Source organism: Panulirus ornatus, chromosome 46, assembly GCF_036320965.1.
Source record: "Panulirus ornatus isolate Po-2019 chromosome 46, ASM3632096v1, whole genome shotgun sequence".
Taxonomy (NCBI): domain Eukaryota; kingdom Metazoa; phylum Arthropoda; class Malacostraca; order Decapoda; family Palinuridae; genus Panulirus; species Panulirus ornatus.
In genome coordinates this window covers 39,408,111-39,425,998 of record NC_092269.1, presented here as the reverse complement: position 1 = coordinate 39,425,998, position 17,888 = coordinate 39,408,111, and the positions used below count along the sequence as shown (strand labels likewise).

At 44.2% G+C, this 17,888-nt stretch overlaps 1 protein-coding gene across 1 annotated transcript; it reads right to left on the bottom strand.

Annotated features, from left to right (window-relative positions):
- Positions 1-57: 57 nt before the first annotated feature.
- LOC139763270 (crustacyanin-A1 subunit-like) lies at positions 58-17,790 on the bottom strand. The gene is made up of 6 exons (XM_071689213.1): positions 17,637-17,790; positions 12,053-12,173; positions 3,721-3,808; positions 3,023-3,139; positions 2,484-2,623; positions 58-345 (listed from the first exon to the last, which is right to left on the bottom strand). The coding sequence occupies exons 1-6, from the start codon at positions 17,660-17,662 to the stop codon at positions 256-258; spliced, it is 582 nt and encodes a 193-aa protein (XP_071545314.1). The 5' UTR covers positions 17,663-17,790; the 3' UTR covers positions 58-255.
- Positions 17,791-17,888: the final 98 nt, after the last annotated feature.

Genomic DNA, 17,888 nt, shown 5'->3' with positions numbered 1-17,888 from the left:
GAAACTAAAGTGAGACTCACTAAAGTGTTGGCGCTCTGTGATAAATATTCATTGACATATGAGAAGAGAATCATAAACATATTTATTGGTAGAAGATTAAAGGGTACACACACACACACACATACACACACACGCGCGCGCGTCATGAACATTTCATATCACAGGTCACACAAAAGAACCGAAGCTTCACTATGTAGCCAGCAAGTGTGTATCATCCTACTGGTAGGTTCCTCCGAAGGATTCATCTTAGCTCATCTACGGTCGACACCCAGCTCCCTGGAAGGTGCCACGGAGTTTCTCGAGAGGGACGCCAACATCTCGTAGCTCCCGCTGGCATTTGGCAATCTGTGGGAGAAGGAACATCATGAATCTATAGAGAAATGACGTGTGGTGAACGGATGAACATCAAGATCTAACACTGAAATACGTCTGCTGGTAGAGTGCGTGGCGCGTACATGCGTCTGGTAGAGTGTGTGGCGCGTACATCTAAAAGTCGCACTGAAATATCTGCTAATTTGTGGAGGGAATGAACGGAAATGATTTACATGAATTTATATAGATGTGACATATGACAATCTGTGAGAGGGAGGACTATGAAGAATCTACCTGAATTTGTATAGAGCAATATCCGGGATTCTATGGAAAGGATAAAGACACGACAATGTCCACAGTGGAGCAGGTCAGACACCCGTATTGTTTAGATAACAATGATCTTGTTGGAAGAAAAACTGCACACGTCTCTCTGTCTTGCGTTGTTGTGTAAGGCTGTAGCGAGCATAAGGCCACTGTAAGATTTCTAAATCTACTAACATACATCTAATTTAAGTATCTCTTTCATCACTCGCCTAAAGATGAAAATAGAGCCATTTTCCTTTTTTTTCTTTTTCCCTCAGTATCCCTTTTGCTCTATACAAACTTATAATATTCAGATACATACAAAATATAAACTCAATCACATGCTTGGAAGTTAACAATGCCAGAAATACGTTCATGGTTTTTTCCGAATCGTACCCAAGAAGAATGTCCCCTGTTTTTTTTCATTAGTTCTGGTCTAAGCTGATCCCACTCGGACCAGTCCATTACATACATGTATATATTTATTTTCTTATGACATTTGAAAGTCTTAAAAACAGCGCCGATTCCTTCGTTCAAGACTACATGCACAGCATTTCTCCAACCATTTAATCCATCCCGTTTTACATACTGATTCCTTTGTATTGTATCGTATTGGTTTAAAAGTCATCGCATGTCATGGAAACGTAGGCAAGCTTTTTCATCTTCATTTTTCATACTCAAGGTTCCTCCTACCCAGGTGATCTCAGCGTAGCATCTTGTTCAACTAGTTTTTATCGCTTCTATTTTCACCCACGCACAAATACTACTGTATAGCAGCTTGAATCCCATGACTGTGACAATTCCTGACGTCTGACGTTTATTTATAACACCCCTTCCCTCGGGCAAGGTCTCAGTCGCTATAATCCTCCGCTCTTATAGGACACTCTGTATATCTTTTGCACCTCTGTAAACGCATCCCTATACATCTCCCTTTAATGTTTTCACATTCAACCAACCTCAAACTTTCTCTTCAGCCTTAATTCCAATCGTCCACGGTCTGTTCCGTGATTCCATTGTTCAGCTGATCTAGGGGAATATCTATGGGGTTAGGGAAGCTACTCTCCCTTGAGCCATACAATATACAAAAACTTACTCTTAATAACGATGATTAATAAACTCTTACGATTACCATAACCCTTACAATTTCTCTCAAAGACTACTAAGTTCTCAAAAATACAGTGTCATTACATAATTACTATTCTTGTTCAGAGTTCTCGTTCCTCTTCAGCAAATCCTGGATACGTGGCTGATCTTACAGTGGAAAATTATTTTCTCAAGTGTAATGTTTACTATCACGGTGAACCTAATATCACGGTGAACCTAATATCACGGTGAACCTAATATCACGGTGAACCTAATATCATGGTGAACCTAATATCATGGTGAACCTAATATCACGGTGAACCTAATATCATGGTGAACCTAATATCACGGTGAACCTAATATCACGGTGAACCTAATATCACGGTGAACCTAATATCATGGTGAACCTAATATCATGGTGAACCTAATATCACGGTGAACCTAATATCATGGTGAACCTAATATCATGGTGAACCTAACATCACGGTGAACCTAATGTCATGGTGAACCTAATATCATGGTGAACCTAATATCACGGTGAACCTAATATCACGGTGAACCTAATATCACGGTGAACCTAATGTCATGGTGAACCTAATATCACGGTGAACCTAATATCACGGTGAACCTAATATCATGGTGAACCTAATATCACGGTGAACCTAATATCATGGTGAACCTAATATCACGGTGAACCTAATATCACGGTGAACCTAATATCACGGTGAACCTAATGTCATGGTGAACCTAATATCACGGTGAACCTAATATCACGGTGAACCTACCTTTTCCTTGGACAACCCAGATGTTCTGGAGAGGATCCAGGCGAACTGGGCCTTGTGGCTGCCCTGGAAGTTGTAGCAAGTAAAGAGACACGAAAAGCTGTTGTAGTCTGTGCTCAGTACAACCATCTCAGCGTCGAAGTCTGGAAAGGGAGAATGTCAAGTGACGGGGGCGTTAGGTGACAGCAGATGCAATGTGACGAGGTGTTGATTTGACAGGAATTTTGGCCGCCAGATGTGGGGGATGACAGGACGGCAAGACACGATGATGACTGGCCAAGCGGGAGCAGGATTCACCTAGTGTTGGAGAGACCTGGTTGTGTGCGTGTTGTATAAGTGGGATGTGAGCGAAAGTATTGTGAATGTCTCTCAAATCTGTCTGGCTGACATAACCTATGATAACTGGGAAGGGAAGAGGTCGCCATTTAGAAGAATCTTATAAAATAAATCCAGAAATGACACCTATTCTTACGTATCTTTTTTTTTTTTTACTTAGTCTCTAACGCCACCAACACACCTGTGTCTAACCCTCTCTCCCTCACCTCTGATGCGTGTGGAGAACCTGGCGACGTCAGGACTCTCCTGCAGGAGTATCCTGGACTGGTCAACTGGTGTTCCTCTAGTGTCCAGACCGGTGGAGCTGACGGTGTAGCCAGGCCCTGGAAATATGAGAGGACATGAGACCACAATTCACACAGGGAGGCTGACACGCAGTGAAATCCGACTGTACACCATACCTTAGGATCCGTAAAGCATCCAACACGTCTACATGTCAGGTATTAGATTCGACATAAGAAATGGAAGGGATGACGTTACATGGGTCAGTGGAATGTAACCGAGGTCGCTACTGGACGAAAGAATTCTCACTCGCCATATATAGACTGTCACTGTATTGCATCACAGGAAAACAAAAATGGTGCACATAATTCAAATGGTGCACACAATTTTCCTACCATTCAGATCACTTCCTAGAGTTATAAGGAATTCATTTATATGTGTTTTATCGAAGTCTGTAAGTCATTTCTTTGATGCATCGAAACAATCAGGCCGACGTAAATCGGAATGGTACCTAAAGGTAGAATTGCAGTTGAAGGACACCCCAGAATAACACACAGATTCCGAGGAAACACATGTCATGGATTTCTTATGATAAACAGAAGTAATTTTGATAAATAGATCATGGTTTGTACCGTTATTTCTCAGCCTACGATACTAAATGTGCGACAAAAGGATACCTCACCTGTTGCCTTGTAGTCGTACACGGTGCAGTTAACAGATTTTTCCTCTACGTTGGGTAGGCCACCGATTCTGTACCAGATCCCTCCGAACTGTTCAGGAATCAAAGGTAGAATAACAGTGCAAGAAAAGTAAGCAGAAATATACATAACTAAAGAGCACAGACAACAAATGCCACGAGAGCGCCACATCAAATGTGTAAGATCACAAACGCACTGAAGCTTGGCATGGAAGAACATTAGTATATACAAGTGCATAGAGTACTTTAATCCTAATTCATGGAACCATTAGAATGTCTGTCCTAAAATGATTCGTAGATTAAGAAAATAAGCTAATTTTCAGAGGTAAACAGCGAAACACGTCGTCAAGTTTTTGCCACTTCTAGACTGTTGCTCACACCAAAATGAAAAAAAAAAATCTAATTTTTTTTCTTCGGTTACCTAGACTCAGGTTTAGAGGTTTATAAAAACAAGAATTAAATTCAACGTACAAAGATCCATATCAAGCTGGGGACAGTAATGTTACATTAGTCTTTGTCACAAAAACACACTGTAGAAAACAGTTAATGTTACAGCGTCGCTTCGTAAAAAATAGCTGTTGTCATTTTTCTATCGTTGGAGGCGCCAGGTACGGATATAAAAGGCCATATCAAGGCCGGGTCTTAATTGAAATAGAGAGAGGAAATAGGTTAATGAGACGAGGGTGGGAGGCAGGCGATACTGAAACCTATCTACGATGAAAGTGCTGTTCTGAGAATGGAAAACAATTTTACTATACAGCCTCTGAAATCACACCCACAGCCTAGCCAACCGATGCCCAGTGTGAGTAGGGAAGTAGGTGAGTAGTCAGCCAGTGTGAGTAGGGAAGTAGGCGGGCAGTCAGCCAGTGGGAGTAGGGAAGTAGGCGGGCAGTCAGCCAGTGTGAGTAGGGAAGTAGGCGGGCAGTCAGCCAGTGTGAGTAGGGAAGAAGGCGGGCAGTCAGCCAGTGTGAGCAGGGAAACAGGCGGGGCAGTCAGCCAGTGTGAGTAGGGAAGTAGGCGGGCAATCAGGCAGTGTGAGTAGGGAAGAAGGCGGGCAGTCAGCCAGTGTGAGCAGGGAAACAGGCGGGGCAGTCAGCCAGTGTGAGTAGGGAAGAAGGCGGGCAATCAGGCAGTGGGGGGAGCGGCCCCTCCTCTGGCAGAGGTAGGTCGGTATGTAGGGGAGGGAGGGGTCGGCCTGACCTCTGGCGGAGAAAGTAGCCTGCATAACATCCTTTTTCAGCCACACTCATTCCTTATGGTTCACGGTTCATGGTTCATGCTTCACTCATCATTCACCATGAAAGTAATGGTTCTTGTCATCTCCTTCACACTTGGTTGATCACGTATGATGAGTTCCAGCTCCTGAGAGCCATGGAGAAAGGTGGTATATAATGTAACGTTTGGTGCTGCGTTGCTATGTGGGAAATGGCGAAATAGCATTCCTGACTGACACATTCATGGTCTGCCCGAAGTCGAACTCGGGATAAGTTCGAATCCTGGTGGAGGCAGGCGGTCTACTGTCCACCACTGTATAAATATTATATTCAAAGTTTTCAAATCAAGTCAGCATAAAATCTATACGTAACTTGAATATACGTCAGTGTGTATACGACACATCAGCATCCACAGGGAGATCGGTTGGACACAAAGAAGCAGTGGTGTATCTAGGGTAGGGCAGGTACGCCACGTGCCCTGGGCGCCACTCAACAGGTTTGTTTTTTGACATATGTTGCCCGATTGACATTTTTACCGGTTTGGTTTTGTGAGATAAAAAAAAGAAACTCGCCTACTTTTCAACTATAGCAATGTTTTGCTACTATCAGTTGCATTACCGCTTCTACGTTACAATTTTGATCAAATAAAGTCTTTAACTTAAAGTCTTTAAGAGTCTATACAAATTTAAGTTTGGCCTAACTCTTCAACAGTTTATAACTACACTATATATTTTCATATCCATCCACTGTATGTACATTTTTAATCAAGCCAGGGGCGCAATTTCAGGCTTGCCATAGGCGCTATTTCCCCTAGATACGCCCCAGCAACGAAGGAAGACAAAAGAAATTACATTTGAGTATCGTGAAAACAGAGGGCTAATATCTAAGGATCGTGTTGGCAACATGGCTGGTTGCCTGGTTGTCTGATACATGTTGTTGTTTAACAAACTCAGCGGCCAGATAACTAGCTAGGTCCACCTAACGAGTGATAGCGATTGGGGTGGCCTTGAGACCCTGAAAGTATGAATGGCTGCTATCATCAGGACGCTCATGCTAGCAATGAATGGACTGTCATGTTCGTAAGACATACGACAGGAACGAGTGTTGTGTCTTGCGTTGCCGGAGGCTCGATGTCTGGCGTTTGTGAGCTCTGGTCATGATTACAGATGATAATAAACATTGTCTCGGGAGGTGAACGGTAGGGAACAGTCCCCACAATGTGAGGAAAGGCCGCTGCCTTTGGTGGATGGGGATCACCTACGACGGAGAAGGAGGGGGCGCGCGCCTTCTTACGACGCGGATGGGGCTTCCTCGCAACGGACAAGGGGGACTGCTTACGAAGAGGAAGGACGCCGCTTACGACGACGAAGTTACGACGTAGAAGTAAGGTGCCTGGCAGCGATAAAGCGGATGAGTACCTGCGATTGGTACGAGAGTCAACTTCGTTGGACGACTCCCTGACTATGTGAAGTCGGACAACATATGAGTGGGAGAAGCGGCCCTACTACCCTGTCTAATGAGGTGGGTTACGTCTACAAAAGGTATCATCAGCTTGTGGGAAAGTGTGAGTTCTTCCCTCAAGGAGAAGGGGATCGCAGGTTCCTTGGTTGGACGAGTAAGTGTAAGGCAAAATGCCACTGGCACCTGGGATGGTGGATCGTTTTTCCGAGTGGGTTACCAAAGAGCAGGTGGGGTAGGAGAACCAAGAGAGGCCATCAATTACAGTTGGTTAATTTGCATAGACCTTGAGACGTGCCGGTCCGAGAAATCATTTCTTGTATTTGTTTCTTTCTTTGTCGTGAACACAGTCGTAATCTGAATGGATTAGGTATATAAAAGGAGACGAGCGGAGAAAAGTCAGACTGAAAATGTGGAAAACAATTTTTTTCGGATGGCCCACGGGAAGAGGGAGGTGCCAGGTAATGGGAGGTGTGTGTGTGTGTGTGTGTGTGTGTGTGTGTGTGTGTGTGTGTGCGTGGGTGTGTCGGGTCGAGAGGCAGGTCTTGATGATGATGTCATTATTAAAGCTCACAAAATCTTCCCGTTTTCGTTTCTTTCCGTTAAAGTTTGCATGAGCAGAGGAAGCGCAAGAGATCGCCCTGACAACCGTAGTTTAATGCTTAGCTATTTACAAAGTGACTTAGTTCTTCACCTCATCACTTCTGATCTAACTGCTTGCTCCATCAATTCTGATTTCTCATGCATGCCGTCCCTTGTGTGCTCTCTACTTCGCGACTCACAGACCGAAATTCTAATTGAGATATACGATAGCCAATGCATCAACTGGACGGTCTCTGAATGTCGAGAAACACTTTGTTTTTTTCCCCTTCTGTCTTCGCTCCACGTGAGATGATCAGTGTTATATAACAGCATATAACATGGACGATGAGAGGGACCGCTCGGTGGCGTAATGCTTACGTGCCTCCCAAAGCGAGGTGCTTACAGACGCTCAACCATCGTCTCGGTGGGGAAAGTAACCAATAGGTCAAGAGTAGGTCCAGGGGTCAACCACCGTTCGTCATGGGAAAGGTAACCAGTTACCAAACTAAACATGAGTTTAGTTTGCTTTTGTCCACCTTGACCACCATCTCAATGGCGAAGGCGTCAAATTTGTAACCCAGAGAAAATGTCACTTTCTTATGGAAGAATGAGAATTCATGAGGTCACGCTTCGTACGCTTAGCTGCACATGGATGGCTACGCTTAACTGGACGTGATTGCCACGCTTACCTGCATCTGGCAGCCTTGACCAGACACATAAGCTGGTCACAACTCTCCCCCACCCACCACTCCTCCTCTCTTTCACATACCGTGGAGGGAAAGATTTTATTGGAGATACGTAGAATACTTCACCTCTGTCCCCCATACGTGTCTGATACCTGGCATGGTGAGAGGGCCAGTTAGCCAGCCAGGCACACCCCTACCTCGTCATATGTCAGAGGTCAAATAGGTCACAGGTCACAGATGACGACGCCAACTTAGAATAATGATATGATATGTCTCCTTCCACGTATCTGTATGAAGGAAGAAAGTAGAGTCTGACACTGAAGCTGGTTTTTATGGCGTGTGTGTGTGTTTTCCTGTACCAAGAAATTAGAACAACGGGTCACTGATATAATCTTTTCCACGTTCTTCTCGGTAAGAGAGAAAGGCACGAGATGCGGCTTCGTATTACATGAAACTGTGGTATACTTGCTGTTGGGGTGGCCATGGTGCATGATTTTGACCAAGACGGTCCGACCCTTGAGCACGACGGTACGACCCTTGAGTACGACGGTGCTACCCTTGAGTACGACGGTACGACCCTTGAGTACGACGGTGCGACCCTTGAGTACGACGGTGCGACCCTTGAGCACGACGGTGCGACCCTTGAGTACGACGGTTCGACCCTTGAGTACGACGGTACGACCCTTGAGTACGACGGTGCGACCCTTGAGTACGACGGTGCGACCCTTGAATACGACGGTGCGACCCTTGAGCACGACGGTGCGACCCTTGAGTACGACGGTGCGACCCTTGAGTACGACGGTGCTATCATTCGCATTGAAAGCGCTGACGTTTGGACCTGACCTGAAAGAGTAGGGTCAAAAGATCTGGCCATCATACATAAGGGTCGTATCATGGTGGTCAAGGGTCGTTCTGTCGTGTTTGTGGGGTTAAGGATGCTAATCTTGTTGCTGACTCTTGGTAAAACGACATCTTGGCTGGTGCTGTCTGACATACTTTATCACTCACACACACACACACACACACACACGTACATAGTGTGTATGTGTGTGTGTGTGTGTGTGTGTGTGTGTGTGTGTGTGTGTGTGTGTGTGTGTGTGTGTGTGTGTGCGTGTTTATCAATCATGAATTAATCAGTGAGGAAAAGATAGACGTATAAGTAGATAAAAGATTTTTTATACGTCAGAGGCTCCAGTCCACATCAAGGAAGGGTCTTATATATATATATATATATATATATATATATATATATATATATATATATATATATATATAGAGAGAGAGAGAGAGAGAGAGAGAGAGAGAGAGAGAGAGAGTCAGTCAGTCTTTCTGATTATGTAACGGCGTTTTTGGCTCTGCTCAACATAAGTAATTAGCATTATAAATTGGCATTTCTAACAGATTAAGACGTTATCAACACTTGTACAGTTCTTATGTTGTCGTGACGTTATCAAACCCACCCCAATACGTGGAAGAGACAACAAAGATATTTTCGTGCTTAACTCCTGCCTGACACTTTTAGCTCAAGGACGTGTAGCCACAAGGGTTCTTGCTAAACGCGCAAGTTCCTGGAAACACAAACCTGTTTTCTGAAGCAGAAAGTAGCCTAATGGAGCTTTTGTTCAGGTTACTGGGTGAAATTACAGAAAGATTTACGTACATCCATGAAGATATTTAGTGTTATGCACGCCTGGTTACGTAGAAATAGAATGCAATTGAATCAGTCTTTGTAGCTAAGGAAGGTCCTCATTTCCATCATGCTTAGGCAAGTCAAAATTGGGGGGGAAAAATCGATACATTATGACACCATCAAGAGAAATTATTCCGAATATTCCTTATATATAAACTGTCAGCAGCTGAGATGATATCTGGGGTTCTGATACACAGGCGAGGGATATTTAGCTCATGATTACGACATGGCTACCTTAAAAGACGTGTCTGGTTAGGCAACGTGATATCATGTCCATAATTCTACCTCTCCGATCTTATATGCACGACGGCATGATCTTCAACCACGACTTTACCGTTATTTGGCACGACAATGCGACCGTTGGAACCACAGTGTGACCTTTAACAAGATCCTAAGGCCTTTGACCTGACTCATGAGGGTCATGCTTGCCAACCTGCAGCGACACAAGACTATGGAAGACAGATTCTGCATCGCCCTTGATAGAATGAGGATCGAAGTCTTTCTAAAGCGACCAGGAACAAAAGCATAAGAATTGAAGGTCTGTGATATTTTACGTTGTCCGTTTGGACATTGGGAACTCCTGTTTGCCTCTTTCAAACTTCAAGGTACCTATTGTTTCTGGTTGCCTTGCTGATTTTTTCACCTTAAGCTCACCCGTCCTCACCCTTTCACTTTCACAGACCTACGTTCCTATGGAGCCAATATGCTGGTTGGCGCGGACACAAGTCATTAGAAAAAAAAACGAAAAAACATGCCTCTCACATACACAGGCTGAGATCCACCATGCAAGTACATCCTCACGCTCGCATCCACATACTCATATTAAGGAACATTCACACTCTGATATCATCATACAAATCCCTGCACACTTAACCCAGGAGGATAGATAATGAGGAAGAACTGTGGATAACGGTAGGTGAGATGTGTATAGAGTGGTAGAAGTCGGCAACGTGCAGCGGGAGGTGTGGTAAACTGAGACCTTTCACCAGCAGGACGAGTTTACTTCTCCCTAGTGAAACCTGAGGACATCCCGGAACGTTGGAGAGCAGTATGTGAATCACAAAAATATTTCTGATGTCCTTCTACATCTGTCTCCTACGGATGAAGTTGTCTTGTTTCATCTCTCTCTCTCTCTCTTCTTGTATACTGAATCTGACTGTCTTGTCCAAGATTAATCACTTTGGTTTTACTGCGTGAAACCTTCCGGTGACATCCTTTCCTATAATACTAATATCAACTTATCATCTCTGAAAGACCCAGGCGAACCTTTTATTGTAACCCTGTACAGATATCTTCACAGGTTTTGCTAGGGTATTATAACACTAGGGTCTGATCTCCAAGCTCACCTCCCCCTGTCTCTCCTGCATCACAACTTTTTCTCATATCTGGCTTCCTCTTTAGCCAATCTGTTTTCTCATATCTGGCTTCCTCTTTAGCCAGTCTGTTTTCTCATGTCTGGCTTCCTCTTTAGCCAGTCTGTTTTCATAACCGTCACACGATCAGCCTCTCCCACTTTCCTTATCCCTAGAGTTTCTCCTCTTTCTCCTATGCTCTTCTTCCTTGTCATCATCGACATTCTTTCTCCAGTGTTAAACCAAATGCGCTGCTGATACGCTGGCAACTCAACACTGTGTGTGTTTCTTCATTCTCAACTCTCCTCCATCATTTCATGCTTCAGCTACTTCTAGTCATGTCACTAACTCAGATCTGGACAAAGTTTTCCAGTAGGGTAGACATAAGCCTCTGAGACCCAAATCCTCCCCAATTTGATCTCTCATACTCCTTCACAACTTGACAACTTTTCCATCTCCTCTGCAGTCAAGATACTGAATTTCAACCTAACATCGAACCTCGCACGACACATATACCTAAATCTCCCTTTAGGAAACTGGGATTCTTGTTCGAATGCCAAAAATATTTTTTTCTTTCACCCTAATTCATTCTTGTGTTGCTAACTGTTCCTATGTTGGGCGTTTCTAGTTCTACATCTTACACGACATGGTCGAATCAAAAGCGGTCCGGCTTATCTGCTCATGGTCCGACCTCGAAACTTGACCGACTTACATTATGACACAATTTGGTTCACTTTCCCCTGTTAAAACGTATCATTACGGTTCTTAGACACTTGCTTGTTTCTGCCATTTGCTAATCTGAAATACTCTGTCACGTACTAGGTAACATCATTAAAGTTTGGCCCTTGTCACCTCAAGGAAGAACCCTTGTGGTTGCTGTTTCTTTCTCTACAACGATAAGCTTTGGAAATCTTCATCTTATGTTTTTCATGACAATCGAGACCTACTTCTCAATATAATTTCCCATTTCCTCAAAAAAAAAAAAAGAAAAATCTTAAGATTCTACTTCTTTTTTTATTTGCATAACCTTATAAGTTTTTAGGTACAGTGCCTACTGGAAAAAGTAAAACTGCAACCCACACCAACCCTGATATCAAGAACATCAGACATTCTCACGTCATCATCCTAGACTCATACCACAGCACAACATTAACATCATAACTCACAACTGTAGCAAAACTCACACCTACTTAAACCTACATACAAAGCTGGGGAGACCCCTTGTTTACATAAGTCTCCTTGACGATAAATCCTAGGATACCGATTTCATAAGATTTTCATCAAACAAGGTGTTCCTGTCCGCCTTCAGGTGGGAGGTGCCCTTGGTATACTGACCTGGTGTTTGTCGAAACCGTGGCCCAGCTGCACCAGGGGGCACTGACCGCGGAGAAGGAAACCCGGTTCATCGGAAGCCTGAGACGGGTGTACCGTCCACACCAGCACCACCAGCACCTGCCTACGGGAGGGAAAACCAAATATAGGTACTTGAGGAGGGTGCTCAGCAGAGGTATCTCGAGAGGGGTACTCAACAAAGATATTTAAGATTGATAGCGTTATCTTCAGAACACTATATATATATATCAGATAGATAGATATTGCATGACAGTATGAATCAGTATACAAACGAGTTCTCTTTATATACATCACATCTTTGGCAAACATCTCGACTGCATCTGTGGAAGTACAGGTTGACAACAAAGCTTTCACTGGACAAGAACCAGAGAAATGCCAATGGAAAAGTAATATTCGAGATCGTATGTATGTGTTCTCACGTATAGTAAAATGGAACAGTTGATATACTGACAGACAACTTAAAGTGGAAAAGTTTCCTTTCCATGTGTCGATCCCAGTTTTAATCAGTGGACTAGCCACTGTGACGTGTTGTCACCGACAACATCTGGCAGACACCTGGGAAATGTTAGGAAAAAAAATGGTTAAAAAGAAAAGCCAGACCAGACATGGACTCCCGTGGTGTATCGGTTCGTCCAGAGTCGAGTGCAGAGGTTCGAATCCTGGTTGCCGTCTCAGCTAACATAAAAAAGAATGTGTTGCAATGAGCCGCCGACTAGTCCCGCCTCCTTTGGCACTAAACAGTACCTCATGTTATGGAGGTCTCCGTCAACGCGTCGCTTTAGTTCTTTGCTGCCTGACAGAAGGCCGACGACGAGTAGTGAAGCAGCTTTCACTTTCGTTGATCACTGTAGGTACACACAGCTTCAAAGACCAAGTGCTTCAGGATCCATGTTTCCTGCCTCCACGCTGACGATGTTAACGTAAGGGTGAGGGAGTTTACGACCTTGGCAAGTACCTCTACACAGTGGCCATCTTCAGGTGTAAGTTATGGTCGCTCATCACAGACAGGAGTCGCCAACAGATGTTACCCTGAATATGGGTCACTAGAGGAGGTGTTCCAGGAACACGTACAACAGAGTGCTGTTAGGCAACAGTGGTAAGAAAAAACTACTAAAAAACGGTCATTAGGAGGAGGGCGGGGTAAAATAGCGTGTAAATTCCCCGCTGTGAAAGAATTTTGAGAGTTGCTCACAAAAGTAATTCTTAGATACAAAGCTTCCCTTCTGGGAAGGTCAAACTTATTCCACAAGCTGATTATGGCTTTTGAGAGTATTCTCTCCCTCCTGGTCAGTTGCCACCTGACAGCCACGAAATAAAAAAAACAAACAAAAAAACAGGCGGTTACACCTGGATCTACGCAAGGTCACCGACGCCCCTGGGATGTATGATGCAAGAAACATTCCCGAGCCTATAGTCGCTGGCGGGTGGTGGCCTGCAGAACATATAAGGAAGAGAACTCTATTGAACGGTGCCTCATATGTTCGGTGTGGGTTAACACATTCCATCGGTTACTTCACGACTCTTACTAGTAGTGTGCTTGTACCATGGGTTACTACATGACTCTCAGATGGAGCCAATGATAATGAAGTGATTCTAGAGTAGGTCGGATGTAAGGCTGGTAGAGAATCTTCACGTAAGGGTAACAAGTGTCACCAGGGCTGAATGTAAGGTAGGAACGCTCTGTAATGGACAGGGGATCACGCTGACCCTGAGGAAGGATTTAGGCCTGTAGTAAGCTCTAGAATAAGGTGTTAAACTTCCTATATGACAGTGTAGAAGGACAGATCAGTAACTCTAATCAGAGTACAAGTTGTACAGGAAGGTAACAGATGTTTCCTAGCAGGGCATTACAGCTGGGTACAGAGGAAGGTAATGGTGTGCCGCCACAATTAACTTTCAAGGGAACAGTTTCTCTGGGATAAAATAAACGGTAAAAATATTTTCCACATGACACGATGTAGGAAAGCCAAATATTAACAGTACAGGACTGAAGTTAGCGATATGCTTCTTGGGGAAGGAGGAAAGTATCATTATTCGTTTCTAAGTAGATCCAGAGTCGTCCACTGCCTCCACGATACATAGGGTTCAAGGAGAACTGTTTAGTGGGTGTGTGAGGCGTACAGGAAAGGACAAGAACTGTGAGGCTGGGGACACGTAACAGAGAGGCGCTGTACAGACCTCTGAGGGAGGTACTACATGGAATTACAATGACTTTAGGGTAATATGTACAAGTAACCCCTAGCTGTTGGTCGATAAAATGGGTACCTGGCTTAGGCATATATATGTATATAGCGTTAATGGGATGGCCTTAATTAGGGCCTCAGCTACCCGCGCCGTCTCAGCTAACATAAAAATTCTTAGCCAGAGTGCTGGGTAGTATTGTGCCAGAAGGGTCGATCGCAGAGGAGAACAGTGCTAAGGTCTGTCACACGATAACAGTGTATCCAGGGCATAGTAGAAGACAGAATAATGCTCTGAAGATCGGCAATAGGGTAAGAAGTGTTTTTCGGGATAATTGCAAGGTAAAACAGCGAGATATATGATAAGAAAATGCTCCTAACTCATAGCACAATGAAGTACTGCAATTTCGGGGTAGGATGTAGCGTATTCGTGTCGCATTCTGCACATTAGGCACAGCACTTCTATGGTAGGTTAGCAAGTAAGTACAATGCCACCAGAACAACCTCAGGTAAACTAGTGCCTCTGCTGCTGGGGAAGGGAGGGAGAACAGAACGTCAAGGGTAGAGTACAGAAACTATACATCAGGGTTCATAACTTCAGGTCGACGGTCATTTCAACCCCCAACCCCATGAAACCTGAATGTTGTCTTTTTTTTCATGTTGAAGGCTCCGTTCAGGACAGTATCCCACAGCAAGGCCAGGCCTTGATTGCAATATAGAGAGAATTATGAAACGGAAAAAGAAAAGACAAGGGAAAGTATTTAAGAATTTTTAAGAATGGGAAAGACCTATCTTTTGAAATGTGCCAGGTCATAGTTATTGCGAAAGACATGAGAAGGTAAAAAGTTCCAAAGCTTCGACGTGTAAGAAAAGAAGCGCTTTTCAAAACCGTCCAACCTTGAGTTGTCGACGGCCACAAAGTAATCATGTGACGCAGCAGCTTGCAGAGTATTGCGTGTTCTAGCTAGTGGTGGGGGGAACACAAGCAGCCAGCTCTCTGGAGCAAAAACCTAAGGAATACCAACAAAAGAGGGAAACTGAACCAACACTGTTGCGCAGGGCAAGGGGGTCAAGTTTGGAAGTTAGTCTGGGATAGTTTATAAGTCGAACCGCTTTCGATTCAACTCTGTAAAGTTTAGGATGCAGAGCTAGAACCACCCCAGATGTGAGAGCAGTACTACATACATGGACGAATCAATCCCTTGTATAAACGGAGCAACTGTTCAGTGGTTTCGACATCTAAACAGGATGCCCAGTTTCTTGGGGGCAGATGTAGCTATTCCCGTAATGTGGGGTTTCCAAGAAAGAGTGAATGCTACAGTAATACGAAGTATGTTCATCGAGTCAAGGTGGAATTACAGAACCGTCAAAGGAAAGACGAGAGTCGTGAGTTTTCGATAGAGAGATGGGTAGAAATTGGGTCTTTGAGACATTTACTTTAAAAAGATTTTGTCTATCCCACTGAGATATCCTGTTCAAGTCCAAGTTTATTGAGAAAGTTGTGTCAAAAGACGAGATGCAGATGAAGAGAGAGGAGGGAGCAGAATTGAAGGATGTTTATGAATGCAATGTTGGGTCGTTAGCGTATGAATGCATTGGATTATTTGTGGAGGAGAGGATATCGTTGAAAAAAAAAAACGGAAAAAAGGTGTAGGGGACTAAATAGAACCTTGAGGGACAATGTTGTTGATGGAGAAAAGGGAGGAAGGCTGATCCATCAACAACCACAGAGATAGATCGGTCGGAGAGGACGCTAGATATAAAGGAGCAAAGTGAGGAAGGGAAGCCAAAAGAGGGAAGCTTAGTGAGTACGAAGTCCTACTTGGAATTCTAAAGAGAGCCGTCGGACATTTTCTCGCAGAAGTACACAGCGAGCACTTACAATATTATCTTCAGAGCAGATGGAGATTTCAACGCAGAGGCGCTGAACACAAAGTCATACTGGAATCTTAACCACAGAGTCGAGAGTCGTTGGACATTTCATGGCAGAAATCAGTAAAAAATTCACAACTCATGAACCTTATCATGCATTATGTGTCTCACTTCCCGTGCCTCCTGTAGAGTTGTGTGAGAAATGCTTTTCTTAAGGACGAATGAAAAATGAGCATATTTCAGACTTAATGAGAGTGCAGGGCTAGCGCGTAGCGCTCATCGCTCACCGCAGGAAACTCTAGAGTTACGGAGAACGAGTCGTGTTAGGCGTTGTCAAACATCATGTGAGAGATGGGGATCCTATGTTCCTGCAACTGAATGCCAGCAGCCCACACGTGTGCGTGAGGCAAGGCGACAGCAAGGCCGATCCAAAAGAAGAGAAAAATAACAAACGACTGAAGTAGTGGCTCCCTACGCAGCAGTCATTCACCCTCCCGATACCCAGGCTTGTAGTACCAACCTGGTTAGCGGTTGCCTTTCCAGCTACTACCGTATTGAAGTACCTTACGGCGAGATGGCTAGGTTGGCGTGAAGCGCACACCGCACGTCTTACTTTCTCAGTGAGGCTATTCTCCTCGGCTGTAACCTGCATTACATAATTATCGGTTCGTCTGCGAATGATTTCAACGACATGTCAAGTTCCCTTTTCAATGTTTCTGTAAGTTGTTCCAAGCACGTCTCTTGTTTCTCGAGCCAGTACATTAAATAATCGTTCTGGCTCTCCGGTGGGAGGATGTCATGCAGTTTCTGTCGGATTTATTTTCGGTATGTTCTGAGAGAGAGAGAGAGAGAGAGAGAGAGAGAGAGAGAGAGAGAGAGAGAGAGAGAGAGAGAGAGACTACTCCCTAAGATTACCTAAGACAGGATTTCGCCAACGGAGAACACAAAATGCTACTGTCCGCGGTCGCGCAGTCATATGACGATGAAAAATGATAATTGACGACCCATCTCTATCTAACTATTCAGCAACACGGCTGACATAGCCGCCCAAGGAGCACTCTATATCAGGCATTCTATTTGGGATTTTCTATAGGATTATACAGATTTCTGATGGGTTATCTAACATACAGACGTGTGTGTGTGTGTGTGTGTGTGTGTGTCCATACACTGGAGTAAAGACGGTACCGCTGAAAAAGGTCATGAGACGGGGCAACATGACCGTAAAACTCTTTCCCCCCAACACTCCAGCAGTAATCTCATACACATGAGTGGAATATACAGGCTGGTCGCTCTCGCTGCGAGGCAAATAACCGGATTTCAATACACAACTTACATGATACCATACAGGGAAAGAACAGCTCTCGCTGCATGGTAAAATCACCAGATTTCAAATGGCCGCTCACATCATACAACACATGGCAAGAATACGACCTGGATAGGTACGTTATAATAACTGTAATGTCTTCGATGTTGTTTTGTTCAACGGCAACTATAACTACTCCAGCCAGACTTACCATGACAGAAGTAAACGAAGGAACATGGTGAGATATATTAGGTTCTTCCTCAACACACCGCCTTCAGCAGACTGACCCTCTCAAACACACTCGACCGGGGGCTCGACCCATATGTTGTCTACTATGAGACTTCAGTTGCCAAATGGGGAATTAAAACATGTTTTCCTCATCCGTAACAAGATAGTTTCACGAATATGACAACAGGTAATGATCTCCACAAGGTATAATATAAACTGCTTTCCAAAAGGTATA